The sequence below is a fragment of the Cataglyphis hispanica genome, chromosome 5 (genome assembly GCF_021464435.1).
Source record: "Cataglyphis hispanica isolate Lineage 1 chromosome 5, ULB_Chis1_1.0, whole genome shotgun sequence".
Taxonomy (NCBI): domain Eukaryota; kingdom Metazoa; phylum Arthropoda; class Insecta; order Hymenoptera; family Formicidae; genus Cataglyphis; species Cataglyphis hispanica.
The window spans coordinates 7,327,549-7,340,470 of NC_065958.1; the positions used below are offsets into that span (position 1 = coordinate 7,327,549).

At 30.3% G+C, this 12,922-nt stretch overlaps 1 protein-coding gene across 9 annotated transcripts in view; it reads left to right on the forward strand.

The window, feature by feature from the left end:
* The first annotated feature begins 666 nt into the window (after positions 1 to 666).
* LOC126849948 (sodium bicarbonate cotransporter 3) overlaps positions 667 to 12,922 on the forward strand; it is a 48,624-nt gene continuing 36,368 nt past the window's right edge. For 5 of the 9 annotated variants that reach the window (XR_007687475.1, XM_050592414.1, XM_050592415.1 and 2 more), the window contains exon 1: positions 7,839 to 8,271. Coding sequence is in view for 7 of the 9 variants with exons in the window: in XM_050592414.1 (XP_050448371.1) it covers positions 8,234 to 8,271 (38 nt within the window). In the remaining 2 variants the exon portion in view is untranslated. Of the gene's footprint in view, positions 889 to 3,873; positions 4,107 to 7,837; positions 8,272 to 12,922 lie in introns of those variants that run through there. The other 4 variants (XM_050592422.1, XM_050592413.1, XM_050592418.1 and 1 more) reach the window with 2 other exon arrangements.

Sequence of the window (12,922 nt, forward strand, 5' to 3'; positions counted from 1 at the left end):
TTGAACTTAATTATATGACAAATAATATTTCTATTTGCAAACATAAAAATTAAAATATATAAAAACACATACAATTTCATCCACACACACACACACACACATTTATATTTAAATTTAGGAAAACTTGGAGCATAGAAAATATTAATATCCCAAAAAAGATTCTTTTATCCACTTTTTTAGCATGTGTTTGTCATATTTATTTGATTTTATTTATTTCTATCACGTTACACACGAAAGATCAAAGAATATACATTTTAAAGATGCCTGAAGAGTATTAATCGGTCATTCACTGATATATCAACTACATCTTCCCCTTTTGCCAGTCCTTCGAATAATGCCTACGACATATCTTATCATTCATTCTTTTCTTCTCCGACTATTATCTATGACAATTATGGACCTGTCAAAAAACTCTTTGTGAATCCAGGCAAGCAAATAGACCGCTGAAACAATGAGAGCGCAATAGATTGCCGATGAATGCTACGAGGAGAGACGACGGGACTGGTCGGATAAACGCGGAGAGGAGTGTCGTCCACGTGGATCAATACCGAAGAGCGTGCAGGCGCCTCCACCTTTTGCTACGAGCAGTACTCTCGCGCCGCGGACACGCGTTGCACGCTCCTCCACCGCGTCGTCGGTCCTTCGTGCAGAGGCTCGAGGGTTGACACGGGGACGTCGTCGTTGCCCGCCGACGTTGTCCTTCGTCCTCGCCCCGCGGGAGGATGCGAATCGCCCGTCGATCGGGAAGGAAGGATCCTTAGATCTCGTGCGCGACGTGCCTTACCCGTTCCCGCTTGCTCCATACACTTTTCTTTCATCTTCATTCCGGGGAAACACAACACGAGAGGCACTCTTGGATTTGTTCGCTCGGGAGTGAAAAAAATCTACGTGCGTATATATATATATATTTTTTATCCTTTTCTTTTGATATAAAAATTGTACTTTTATTTCATCTTTTTTTCTTTTGCAATACGACGCATTTACTCGACATCATAGAAACAGATTTTCTGATTAATTTCTTCCACAGATTATAGTTACGCTGCGTTTAAATTATAGCCAGTGTGCTGCGAAAAAAAAAAAAACAAGGCAATTATGTTTCCGATAGCCTTAATCAGCAGTTTATTAAAAGTGAAGTCGTTAGATATACTCGTATATGCATATGTATAAGTAAACTATATTGGCTTCTTGATCACGAATACAAGAGTCGTTCCGCTTTTCCAAGGTACTTTTTTTAAGAGAAAAAAAAACACGAGGGAAAGAAATACTTTTCCTTTTTCTTCTATTATATATATAACGATAAAAAGTATTCTTAAGAGATTTATTTTTCGTTTTCTCCTCATTCATGTAAAAGATATTGTTCATGGAGTGTATATCGCATCGATTTTACAGTTATTTATCGGAATACATTGTCGAAATACATTGATCCACTTATTATTATTTTAGTAATACTTTATATATATATATATATATATATATATATATATATATATATATGTTGTTTATACAAAAATATTTTAATTTAACTTAAGCTTTTTATCATTATTTCCAAGCAATTTGCTCATTTGCAATCTAGAGAGATTCATAAATATATATCTTCATAGAAATATTATTCCTAGAATCTCGTTTTTCTTCTTTGCGCTTCGCATTATTATTTAGATGAATACCTATCGAATGATTGTACAAGCTTACTTTGCAATAAGATTATATAATTTTAATATAATTTTAAAACTGAATACTTTTCACATAATATTACTGATAGAATAATGTAAATGTAGAAATATAAATTAGGGAACATCTCTTGTGCTTAAAAAAAAATACTCTTTAATAAAAAGAATAAAGGATCTCTTTCTCTCTTTGAGATATATGTAAATAAGAATAACAAATCAAATTTTATTATGTCATATAATTACATTTACATAAAATGTCCCAAAAATCATATTACGCCTTTTTAAATTATAAAAATTACTAAAAATTAAAATAATTAGAAATCTCTTTTTTTAAAAAAAATATATACTTTTGAGATTCTTTGAAAACAATGAAACTTAATTAGATTATTATTATTATAAAAAAATAATAGAGTGAAAAAGAAACACATTTTTATATTATACATTTAAAACTAAATATTTCAAGCACTCTCTCTTTTATATATATTTCCTCATTTTTTGCTTATGCCGCGAAAGAAATACTGAGCAACAATATTTATATTTCATCAGTGTATTTACAAACAAAGATAAAAGAAAGTTTTACGATATATACGAATGTACGTTTCCATTCGACCGTTCGATATTTTCGGCAAACATTCCTGCAGATGTATTGTTGTCATCGCAATTCATAAATAAATCGATGTCTTGTTTCACGATTTGTCACGCAGTCAAATACGAAAAATAATTTGCCTCGTTGCACCGTATCGTGTGTTTTTCGCGTTCCATACTCGCAGATATGTTATTACACGCGACTCTTAATGAGAGTCACTAAACTTTCTCAATAAGCGTCGTTAAACTCAATACAGAGTTTTTTTTAGTCGTATTGTTTAGCCGCTATTTGAGATACGTCTTTTAATTTTTATTTTATTCTTTTTAAGCGTTATTTTGTTCTTTTTTAAATTCTATTTATTTAGAGATTATGTCGTAACGTCGGCTTGTTATTTTTGATATGCTAATTGATAAGGAAAGAATAAAAAAAAGAAAGAAAATATTTAAGACTCTATCAATGTCGTGAAGTAAACTTATTCGTATCTTGAAAAGGCATCAGATTGAAATTGACATTATTGACATTTCTTTTCTCGCCAGCAAATATCATTTATTTTTATGATATTACAATATATACACAGTTTTATCTGTAGAAATTAAAATAAAACAATTCATAGTATAAATTAAGCTTAACTTGATATTTGTTCGTAGGATTAGAGATTAAATATATGTGTAATATATCGATACTCTTAATTATTCCGTCAAATCACAAACGTCATCGTGATAAATGATAAAAAACTTTTATAATAATCAATAATAAAAATAAATAATTACCGTATATTATCCGAAATTATAATGTAGAATTTTGAATATGTCATAACTGCTTTTCATATTGATGCTTCACTGACAAAATTAAAATATTAGTACTAAAAATAATTTATAAAATATCTAGAGTTCGTCCAAAATTTTTACTTAACATTTTTAAATAATAATACATAAATAATAAAAATAAATAGTAGTTGTCAATTCGAGGAAATTTCGGTATCAAACCACCATTTATATTCGGTTATCGCAACTATCAGTGCCTCGAAAACATCTTTAGAAACGGAAGAGAAAGTCCTTGCTGAACGCGAAGGGTGCGAAAGGCAGCTTGCGTTCGATATTCCGCTCGTAACAGTTACAGTTGCGAGCGATAGAGCGGAGATAACGAAGGTTGCATGAATTTGTAACGTCAGCTTTTTATAGGCATTTAAGTAGCATTCTTACAATTTGTTGCGTCGACAGGTCAAGGTGTCGCGAGGCAAGGGTTAAACTCTGGTAAATCGATGGTTACGCGCGTTTTTATAATAAAAATTATCATTTTTCAATTTTATTCGAATTTTTCGCAATAATCTTTTGGGAGAAATTTATCGATTTTATTCAAATTATTCAATTTAATTTTTAATAACTTATCTAATTGTATGTGGTTTATATTGTATTTAATTTCTGTAAAATATATATTGACTTGGGACAAATATTTCTGAACAATTTTTGGCATTAATAAAAATATTTTGTGCGGAACATTTCATTTCATCCTTGTAAATAATTTTCTTCAATTTTTCCTGTTCTTTTTTCGTTTTCAAGAAAGTAACGAGTACAAGCAATGAAAAACTTAACGTTCTCCGACTTTTCCAATATTTTTCAGCATGAAATCTTTGAGACGTCGCGCACGAGAGAACTTCATATGAGAAGATTTTAATTAAGAAAATATCAAAACTCTCCTCGGTGGTGAATCAAAATCCAGTCAATTTTATTCGCGCGTACAAAGTGACTTCCTGTGGTTATGTGGGCAGTTTGATAGAACGTCATCGAATTGTGGAGGAGAGAAAGTTACAATCACACATAGGGTGCATTCGGGACTGCCAAGTAAATCAGGAGGTAAGAATATATATAATAAATATGTTAAAGACTTTCTGCAATAACGTAATGCGAATAAATGCTGATGTCGCGTTAAATTGCAGGTGTTGTAATAAATGATAATATATGTAACCAATTGCATGCATCTCTTTACTAAATAAAGAATTTCAGCATGCACGATCTTCAAATACAAAATACAAATATAATATTGCAAAAATATTATAATTATGCATGCTATTTGAACAAGAATACAGTAAATTATAATAAATAAGTAATATATATGTTCGATACTTTAATTCTCATCTAATTATTTAATAAAGAGATCAAAGATTGAGGTACGGGTTAAATTTATTTGAGAGAAACGTAACTATAATATTAGATCATTAATGATCATTAATTCGTCGACCCGACTAACTGAATCCAGACTACTCCATACTAGTTTAAACTAGATTAAGACGCTATATGGATTATATCATCGAATATTATCGAAGAAATACCAATCTGTGATTAATCACATAATGATTGTTTAATTGGCGTCTCAAAATCTACATTGCTTTAAAGATAGAGTATTAAAATAACAAAAATATGTAATAAACACTTGCGTTTAAAATTATACGTTTATACAGTTGGATGTATGAAAAAGAATGAAAAGTATTTATAACATAATATTTTTTGTGATTGCTACATTTTGGAGGGAGAAAAACATACGTCTTACGTTTGCTCGAAACGAGAATACTCATTTATTTATTAACGACGCGTGATATCAGAGTATAAAAGCTATTTGGCATATATCGTGGGTCACGCGGCAATTGTCGAAAGACAATTGTCAACTTTAGTCGCCTGATCGCCTTACGTGTCTTATGACGGGACGAGGATCAGTCGTTATCATTTTATCACGTGTTCACACGTCAAATTAGCTTCACATGCAATTAACGCTGGTTTTGCATTATTTAATTTATTGTCAGATAATAGAGTCGAGCCGAGAGGTAAAAAGAAAAATGACGAACTATCAGTGCCTCGAAATACTATTTACGAATCTTTAGTGCCTACTGATTGACTCTAAAAAGACTTACGATGCTTAAAAAGGCGCTAATTGAGAGCGATTTAATATGAGAAGCGCGTGTTGTAAAGAATAAAAATTGCTTCATGCGCATCACGTATGATAAATAGAATTTTTCTAATGAAAGTCTTGTGTAATAAGCAGATTTTCTGATTACGTTTCTAATTAATATATTTATGGAATTCTTCTCTCGAATTACATTTAAAGGATTTTTTTTGTATTAAGCACGGATAAAATTAAAAATTTTATTTCTAATCAAACTTTTGTCTTGAAAACGAAAGATATATATTTCAGAAATTAAGGATTTTAAAACACTTTCTCGATAAAATTTTTACTATGACAAATTATTTATTCCCAATTTTTCGATGAAAAAATATTCTTTAAGTTTCTCATTAAATGAGCATTCTATAATCGTTATCGTTTATTTTTGACACATACAAATGATCAAAAGATATAAACAATATGATACAAAATGTAACTGGTAGCTTTTTTTAGATGAAAAAAATTTGAAGAAAAATTATTATTTTCTAAATTATTTAAAAACGTATTTAACAGTTAGAGGAAAGATATGAATTGTGAAATACATTGTATGCTACAATAATACCATGCATACGAAAGTTTACAACGTTATTTGGTTCTCTGCTAGACAGCGTGTCGTGTCTCTCATCAAGCATCGCGAAAATGATAACGAATTGTTCTTTCATGTGACAAATACGCTTCTGCGGCTATCTGCTGTAGTCCGATAATGAAACACACGGCAATAATACGTCATATTCCAAGTACAAGCGCATTTTTTTTTTATCTGATATAAAAGCATCTGCGCCTAATTAGGTCCGTATTATCCTCAAATTGGTTTTTACTAGCTATCTCTGGTTCTTAGTGGTTTGCATCACTTCTCATCGTAAAAATGCGAGCGATAAAGCTCTAAGAATTTACATTAAATGAGATTTAAACGAGTGATGAATAAAAAGAAGAAACTTATATAAACTCATTGGAAAATATATGACAAAACAATTTTCCTCATCAGAATAAATATCTAAAGTAAACTATGTATATATAGTAAGGCAAAAAAAAAAAAATATAAAAATATATTATTTTATCATATATAGAGGCAAAATTTGAAAATTATTACTTATTATAATATATATTGAAACCAATCATACATATACAGATACATAGTCACATAAAGATACAATAGAAAAACCGGAGATATTTGTATATTAAGTGCATTATGTAAAATATATGTAGAAAAAAAATTTAAATAATTTTTAAAAAATTTTAATATTTTCTTCTATAACAGTTCTTAATAATTCTGTTAACAATTTTTTGTCTATGTCAAACATGTCAGCTCTTTATACTTTTTATAGTAATTTAATTATATAAATATTAAAAAGAATAATTAATTATAATGATGGATTAATTGGAGTCATAAATATAGTGTACAGACACGTATAAAATGATCCCTAGATATATAATGCACAATTATACAAATTGATTGTCCCGCGGGTATGATTCGCCACAAATACAGGACGCAATGTTCCTTTGCACGATTAAATATTTGTGACATATTCTGCTATTTCTCTCTTGCTCTCTCTTGTTACGCGCTATAATATGTTAATTAATAGCAGGGCTTTTGCTATCAGAATATTTGCTTCATGAATATATTATCATATTAATATTATTGCATAGTATTATCTTCAAATAAGTTATGTTTATTTCAAATGAGAATATATTGCATTTAAAACTTCTATAAATTTTAGTAGACTTGTTTTGTTAATGAGTTAGGTTAATATTAATTTTACTAATCCTTTTATAATTAAATATTTGTTTTATATATGTGTGAAATTATTTAGTCTTTTATATATTTACCAATAAAAGACAAAGACATTACAGAAAATGTGACATTACACGCAAAAATTTATATTTTTTATTGTCGATTATGTAAAAGTAAAATATAATGAAGATCAAGATATATAAATATCGACAAATGCACGTGTTGCTTTCTAAAAAAAAAAATTTATACAAGTAAAAAAAAAAAAAACACAGACAAGAAGTTACATTCTTCTAATTGTATAATATATGCAAATTTCTTCCTTCTTCTAAGCTAATAAATGCAGGATATGCTACACGTGTATGAATATACAAAGCAATGACGTATTCGCAAACGTATTTGTCAAAGTCGTTAACGATATAAAAATTTTCAATGCAGTAATACCGGTTTTCTGTAAGCATAATATAATAAGAAAAAATGAGCAGAAATCACTTTGAATAATACAGACCGATTTTATCTATTTTATTTACTTATTTTGCTCTTCTTGAAATATTGACGTTTATCAGTCTATGATGCGCGACTGAAAAATTAACTTGTCTATTGTGTGAACATGCGATCAATTCAAAATTCAACGGTACTTCGAAAAAAATGAGAATCTTTAGTAATCGAAAATCAATTATTTTTTTTATAAATATATGTATGTGGCAAGAGCGTATTGCACAAGCATTTCTTCAAACCAGTTCTTGGATGAACTGAGTGACCCCGTTTACTCGATGATTATCATCGTCACGATTTCGAAATGACAAAATGATTCCCCTCTCCGTGGGATAATCTAACCGGATTCTCGAGCATATCTCGGCACTATTTGGGCGGAGTTTCCTTATCAGAATCACCGGATGACTGTCTCCGCGCTGCTGTCAGTCACCGACTGCTTGCTACGACTGGCTGCGATTGCTGGTCGCTTACTGGTACCGTGGAGAGCGCGATCGGAAGCTATCATCTGGCTGTCAGCCGATGGTAAACAGTCCACCGGCATACATCGCGGTGTGTAGACGTTGCATACGTGGTACAACGTATATGTGCATATGTGCATGTTCGCCTACATGTGATTGAGTGAATAGAAAGAGAAAGCAAAAGAGAGAGCGAGACAAAGACGGATAGGAGTACGATCCCATTGAATACACACATTCTCCTCTCGTCCGCGTGTGCTTCTTTATTTACTCGTGAAGCGACATGAGGACCACCATCTAACGTTGCAGCCGAAAGTGCATCCTCCATTCTGCTCATCGTCGTGGTGGCGGATCTCTTCAGTCACCAATGCAGTCGTCGATGGAGCTTTGGGAAAACATGCACAAGTAGCGTCTTTACATAACACAATTATATTCTTGCTGTATTTTATTACAGTCGTCTTCAAGTTATTTTTCTATTTTATTTTCTCTCATAGATTTTTTTTATTTATGTATCACACAATCGTAATTGATAATATTTGGTTGCAAAAATTTATTATTGTAATATTATGGTTAATCAGATTAATGAACAAATTAATTAATAATAATATTTTTGCATTAACATTATTAATATATGGAAAATTACATAAATAATACATAATTATACTGATGATTTGAAATTGTCACAACAAATGATTAACGCCATTAGACAGCAACATGTCATTAGACTATAAGTTAAAAAAATAACTGTTGGATGCTGGAAAATTTATATTCGTTGACAGAATCGTTTTATCGTATTTATATTGGATCGTAACTTGTTTGCCGAGATTTTCGAGATGCACTCGATGTCGACTTTCAAAGGATGACTGTAAGAACGCAGAAACTGAAATGTGCTATCGACGCGATAACAGGTACAGCGTGTCGATGAAATGCATTGATATCCATTATAGAAATTTCTCAGAAGGATTTCTTAACCTCAAGAAAGAAAACGGATTGATATCCGTACTGATAGTGCTATAGAAAAGACAACTTATTTTTTTTTTCTTAGAATTAATAACACACATTTATAGAATTATGTTATATTCATATATATTGTATAAAAATTGTTATTATATATATATATAAAAATATTTTCATATATTGCTCAATGCGGTAAAAATCATAAGCGAAATATTATTTCGCAATGTACAGCTGATCTATCACGTGCTGACCTGCACTTTGACCCATGTGACGTCACTATACATGGATTCCCTTATCAACGCTTACATGCGCTTAATTCTTGAATGCTGCGATTATCATTATCGGGGCAGCGAACTTGGAAAAAAAATCAGCTAGCTCATTCAGACGGAGTCGATGATTGACGCGTGACATGCAATTTTGCAGTACAATTGCAAGTTATCCATGTATTAATAATGTGCAATAAGAATATGCGAAAACAGATATAAGAATATAATAATTTCTGTCTTTTTAACAACATTGCTTTTATTTGTTGGGCTATCAATTTAATTATATTGAAAACAAAATCGTCAAAAGATTTATTCCAATTGTTTACAGAGTGCAAAACAATGAAAACTACGTTGTTTCTGAAATGCAAACATCTGTCTGTTTTATATGGAGATTGAAATTATTTAAATTTTTTATATGCATAAAATATATCATACATTTCTTTATTTTATTACATCCCATTATCAAGTGTAAGTTTAATCCTAATGATCAATCAAACCTTGATTTTAAGCAAAATAATATTCAGATAATAGTAAATAAATTGTCAAAGTGTGAGTATAATTATTTATTGTATTTATAATTTCAAATATCAAAATAACTGATAATTTAATTATTCTCGAATCATCGGCTATTACTTGTTGTAAAGAAAATATATAAATGTATCTCAAATCGATGAATGCTCGACTAAGCGGAAGATGATTAAAGATTCTCAGATCGAGAATGAACATAATTCAATTTAATTGATATTCCGATAACTCAAATAATCTAGATGATCCAGATGATTGACAGTAAATTGATAGCAAAAATCAAAGTCAATTCAGAAAAATGATCATTGTTGAGAAATTTTATAAATGAATTGAGCGACGTAGCCTGACTAAAAGATAGATCTTAAAACCTCAAGGAGCAAAAATATACATTGGCTGTCATTCTAAATTAATGAATGAGTACACATCCAGATATAAAGAAACGCACGAGATATATACGAATCGCGTGAATACAAATATTTTTTCAATCAGAAAAAATGTACTTTAATGCACAAAAATTACGTATGAATATAATTTATAAGACTTATTTTAGAGAGGGTGGAAAAGAGCAAGGTTGTTAGAAAGTAATAGTCTATTCAGGGATAATCGACCTTTGACCTCTTTTATACCTTGAAAGTGCACGAGAATCCCATTCTGTGATATTATATTTAAAGTGACAAAATCGATTAAGCTTTCTTGCCGTTTCATTTCGCCGGCGAGATACCTATTTTGCGATTCTCTTTTCCAGATAGGATCAAATAATCTGTTTATGAGTTTTCATTCTATAAAATTGCTCTTGATACGTTTGCATCTCGTGTAAACGGTTTACGTAATGTGAGATATTGTGAAAGATTTGATTTGCTGCGCCAACCCGCTTTAATATCCGCGATCAACGAATCTGTTTTATAATTATGAATTATGAAAACCCATATATATATATATATTGAAAAATTGATACGCGTGTTATATAAACTAAAAATAATAAAATTTCTTGCAAACAATTATCTATATACAAATTTGAGGGAGTCACTATTTTTCTCATCAAATATTGGTAGTATTATTTTACGCACATAAACTTTGACACACGAAACCTTTTTATAAATTATGACACGATATGCTTTCTCAACTATAACATAAAAAGTTATAAACAAAAGCTGGTGAAGGCTTTTGACGATTAGAACCATCTAGATTAGTGTTATTTAAAATTGGTATAATGGACCAATGTATTTCTCTCCTACTTCTCTTCACACCGCGCAATCATTTATCTTTTCTCCTCTGGCTATTTGAAACTGTTTCATGCTATGGACAATCTTATCAATTTTAATACATGTGTTGATGCTATGTCTCAATAGCATAAAGTAGCTTTAAAGCTTTTCGCCGTACCGTAATCACGTAGGGGAAAGAGTATTAAATAAGGAGACAGCACGCAAGGAGACCCCTAAATTCTAATTCTACTAAATCAAGCTTTACCTTGTTTTCGGCAAGCTGTTGTATTTTTCGAAACTGTATAAATGAATCTTAAACATACCATTCTTATCTGTCTTTTATGATTATTATTAATAAGATCAATATTTGCTTTTTTATATGAATGATATCTTATTATTGGTCTTCCAAGATTTATTAAAAGCCATTTAATTTATCACACATGCGTGAGATTACTAACACGTAAATGCAGTTTTTATGTATGGAAGAAATTATATACTAGAATTATCATTTCGTGAGTCACGTCAGTTAATTGCATCTGTTATATACAGTTTTTGATCAATTTCGTTATCGCTTTGTCCTCAGTTCCAGTCCTTAATATGTCTTTTCTTTTGCAATTATCGGTTAGACTAAAAGATAAATATGTTGTTGATACATTTACGACATAACGGAGTTAATTTATTTATTTATTAGCTCTTTCGTGGAAATATCATTTGCTCGATTAGCTAGTGTTGCAAATAATCATATTTCACAAGAAAGATTATTTAATAATGATTTCGTTATTCGATTAATAACATATTTGTCAAGCGGGAAATAGTAGCAGTGATACTGCATATACATATAATGTAATGAATCTGTCATATTAAAATTACATATATATAATTTTAACAAATTCTTTGGCAAAACAAGAGCTAATTGCTTGATTTTACTAAACAAATATTTTATATGAACAGATGTTATCTTAGAAAATATTAAACGCAAAATAACTCGATTCAATTTCTTTCACAAGGTCTTTTACACCTGCATTGATAAATGTGCCTGAAGACAAGGAAATGTTTTACGAATATTTAATTGACATTTTTATTGAATGATAAGTCGAGCCATGTGTTTTTGTACTTAATAAATATTAAAGTTGTGTCGAAAATTTTTGCTCTATTTTAAAGGCGATTTGTTTTGTTCGTCTTTCACTGATGACAAGTGAAAAATATATTTTTGATATAATGCCAAGCCGGAACTCGCGTGTTTATGCATATATTACAACAAACATATTTAATTCGACTAAAGAAGTTATTTTTGTCGGCATTTAAAAGAAATAGATTGACATTGTAAAAATTCGATAGAATGTTCATTTAAAAAAAACACATTTTAAAGAAATTTTTGCGATTTTTCTTATAATTAATATTAGAAATATTCAAATACTCTGTTTTTATATAAAGATATATTTCACGTAAAACATACTTTTTCACAGACTAATATATATTTTAATGAATTTTTTAATAATATTATCAGAATCATAACGTTAAATTCTTATATTTATAGAGTGATTTCAACATTTGTTTAGCGCATTATCACGAAAGCTTAAATTATTACTCTTGCGATTAGCAATCATTGCAAATTTGGAGAGCATTTGATAAAGATAATTAATGTGTGGTACAAAAGAGATATTAATTGCTCTTAGATTTGAATCGTTATCACAATTATGTAATTAATACGTTTACGAGCAAATTGCTTACGGTAATTGCTACATGGATCATCGTACATGCCCACCTTAAAATGACACGCCGTCATTTTCGTCTCTATTAGATTGTCAATTATCGCCGCATGTCCGCGGAAAAGTGCTACATTACAAGGACTTTTTCATTTGACGTTGTTGCCGCTCGTTAATGCTCTCATTGGCCCGTCCGCCGACTTCCGTGCTTGATCATCATCCCAAGCATTGTCCGCTTCCTCGTCCAAATTCGTTTACTCGCTCCGAAACCGGAAGTGCAGCGCAATGCACTGCGGAGCGTTAATTCTTTTTGTCACGATATACTCTATCGGCATTTACTTATTCATAAAATGCTAAAATATTTTATATATATATATTTAGAGACATTCTCGTTAAACAA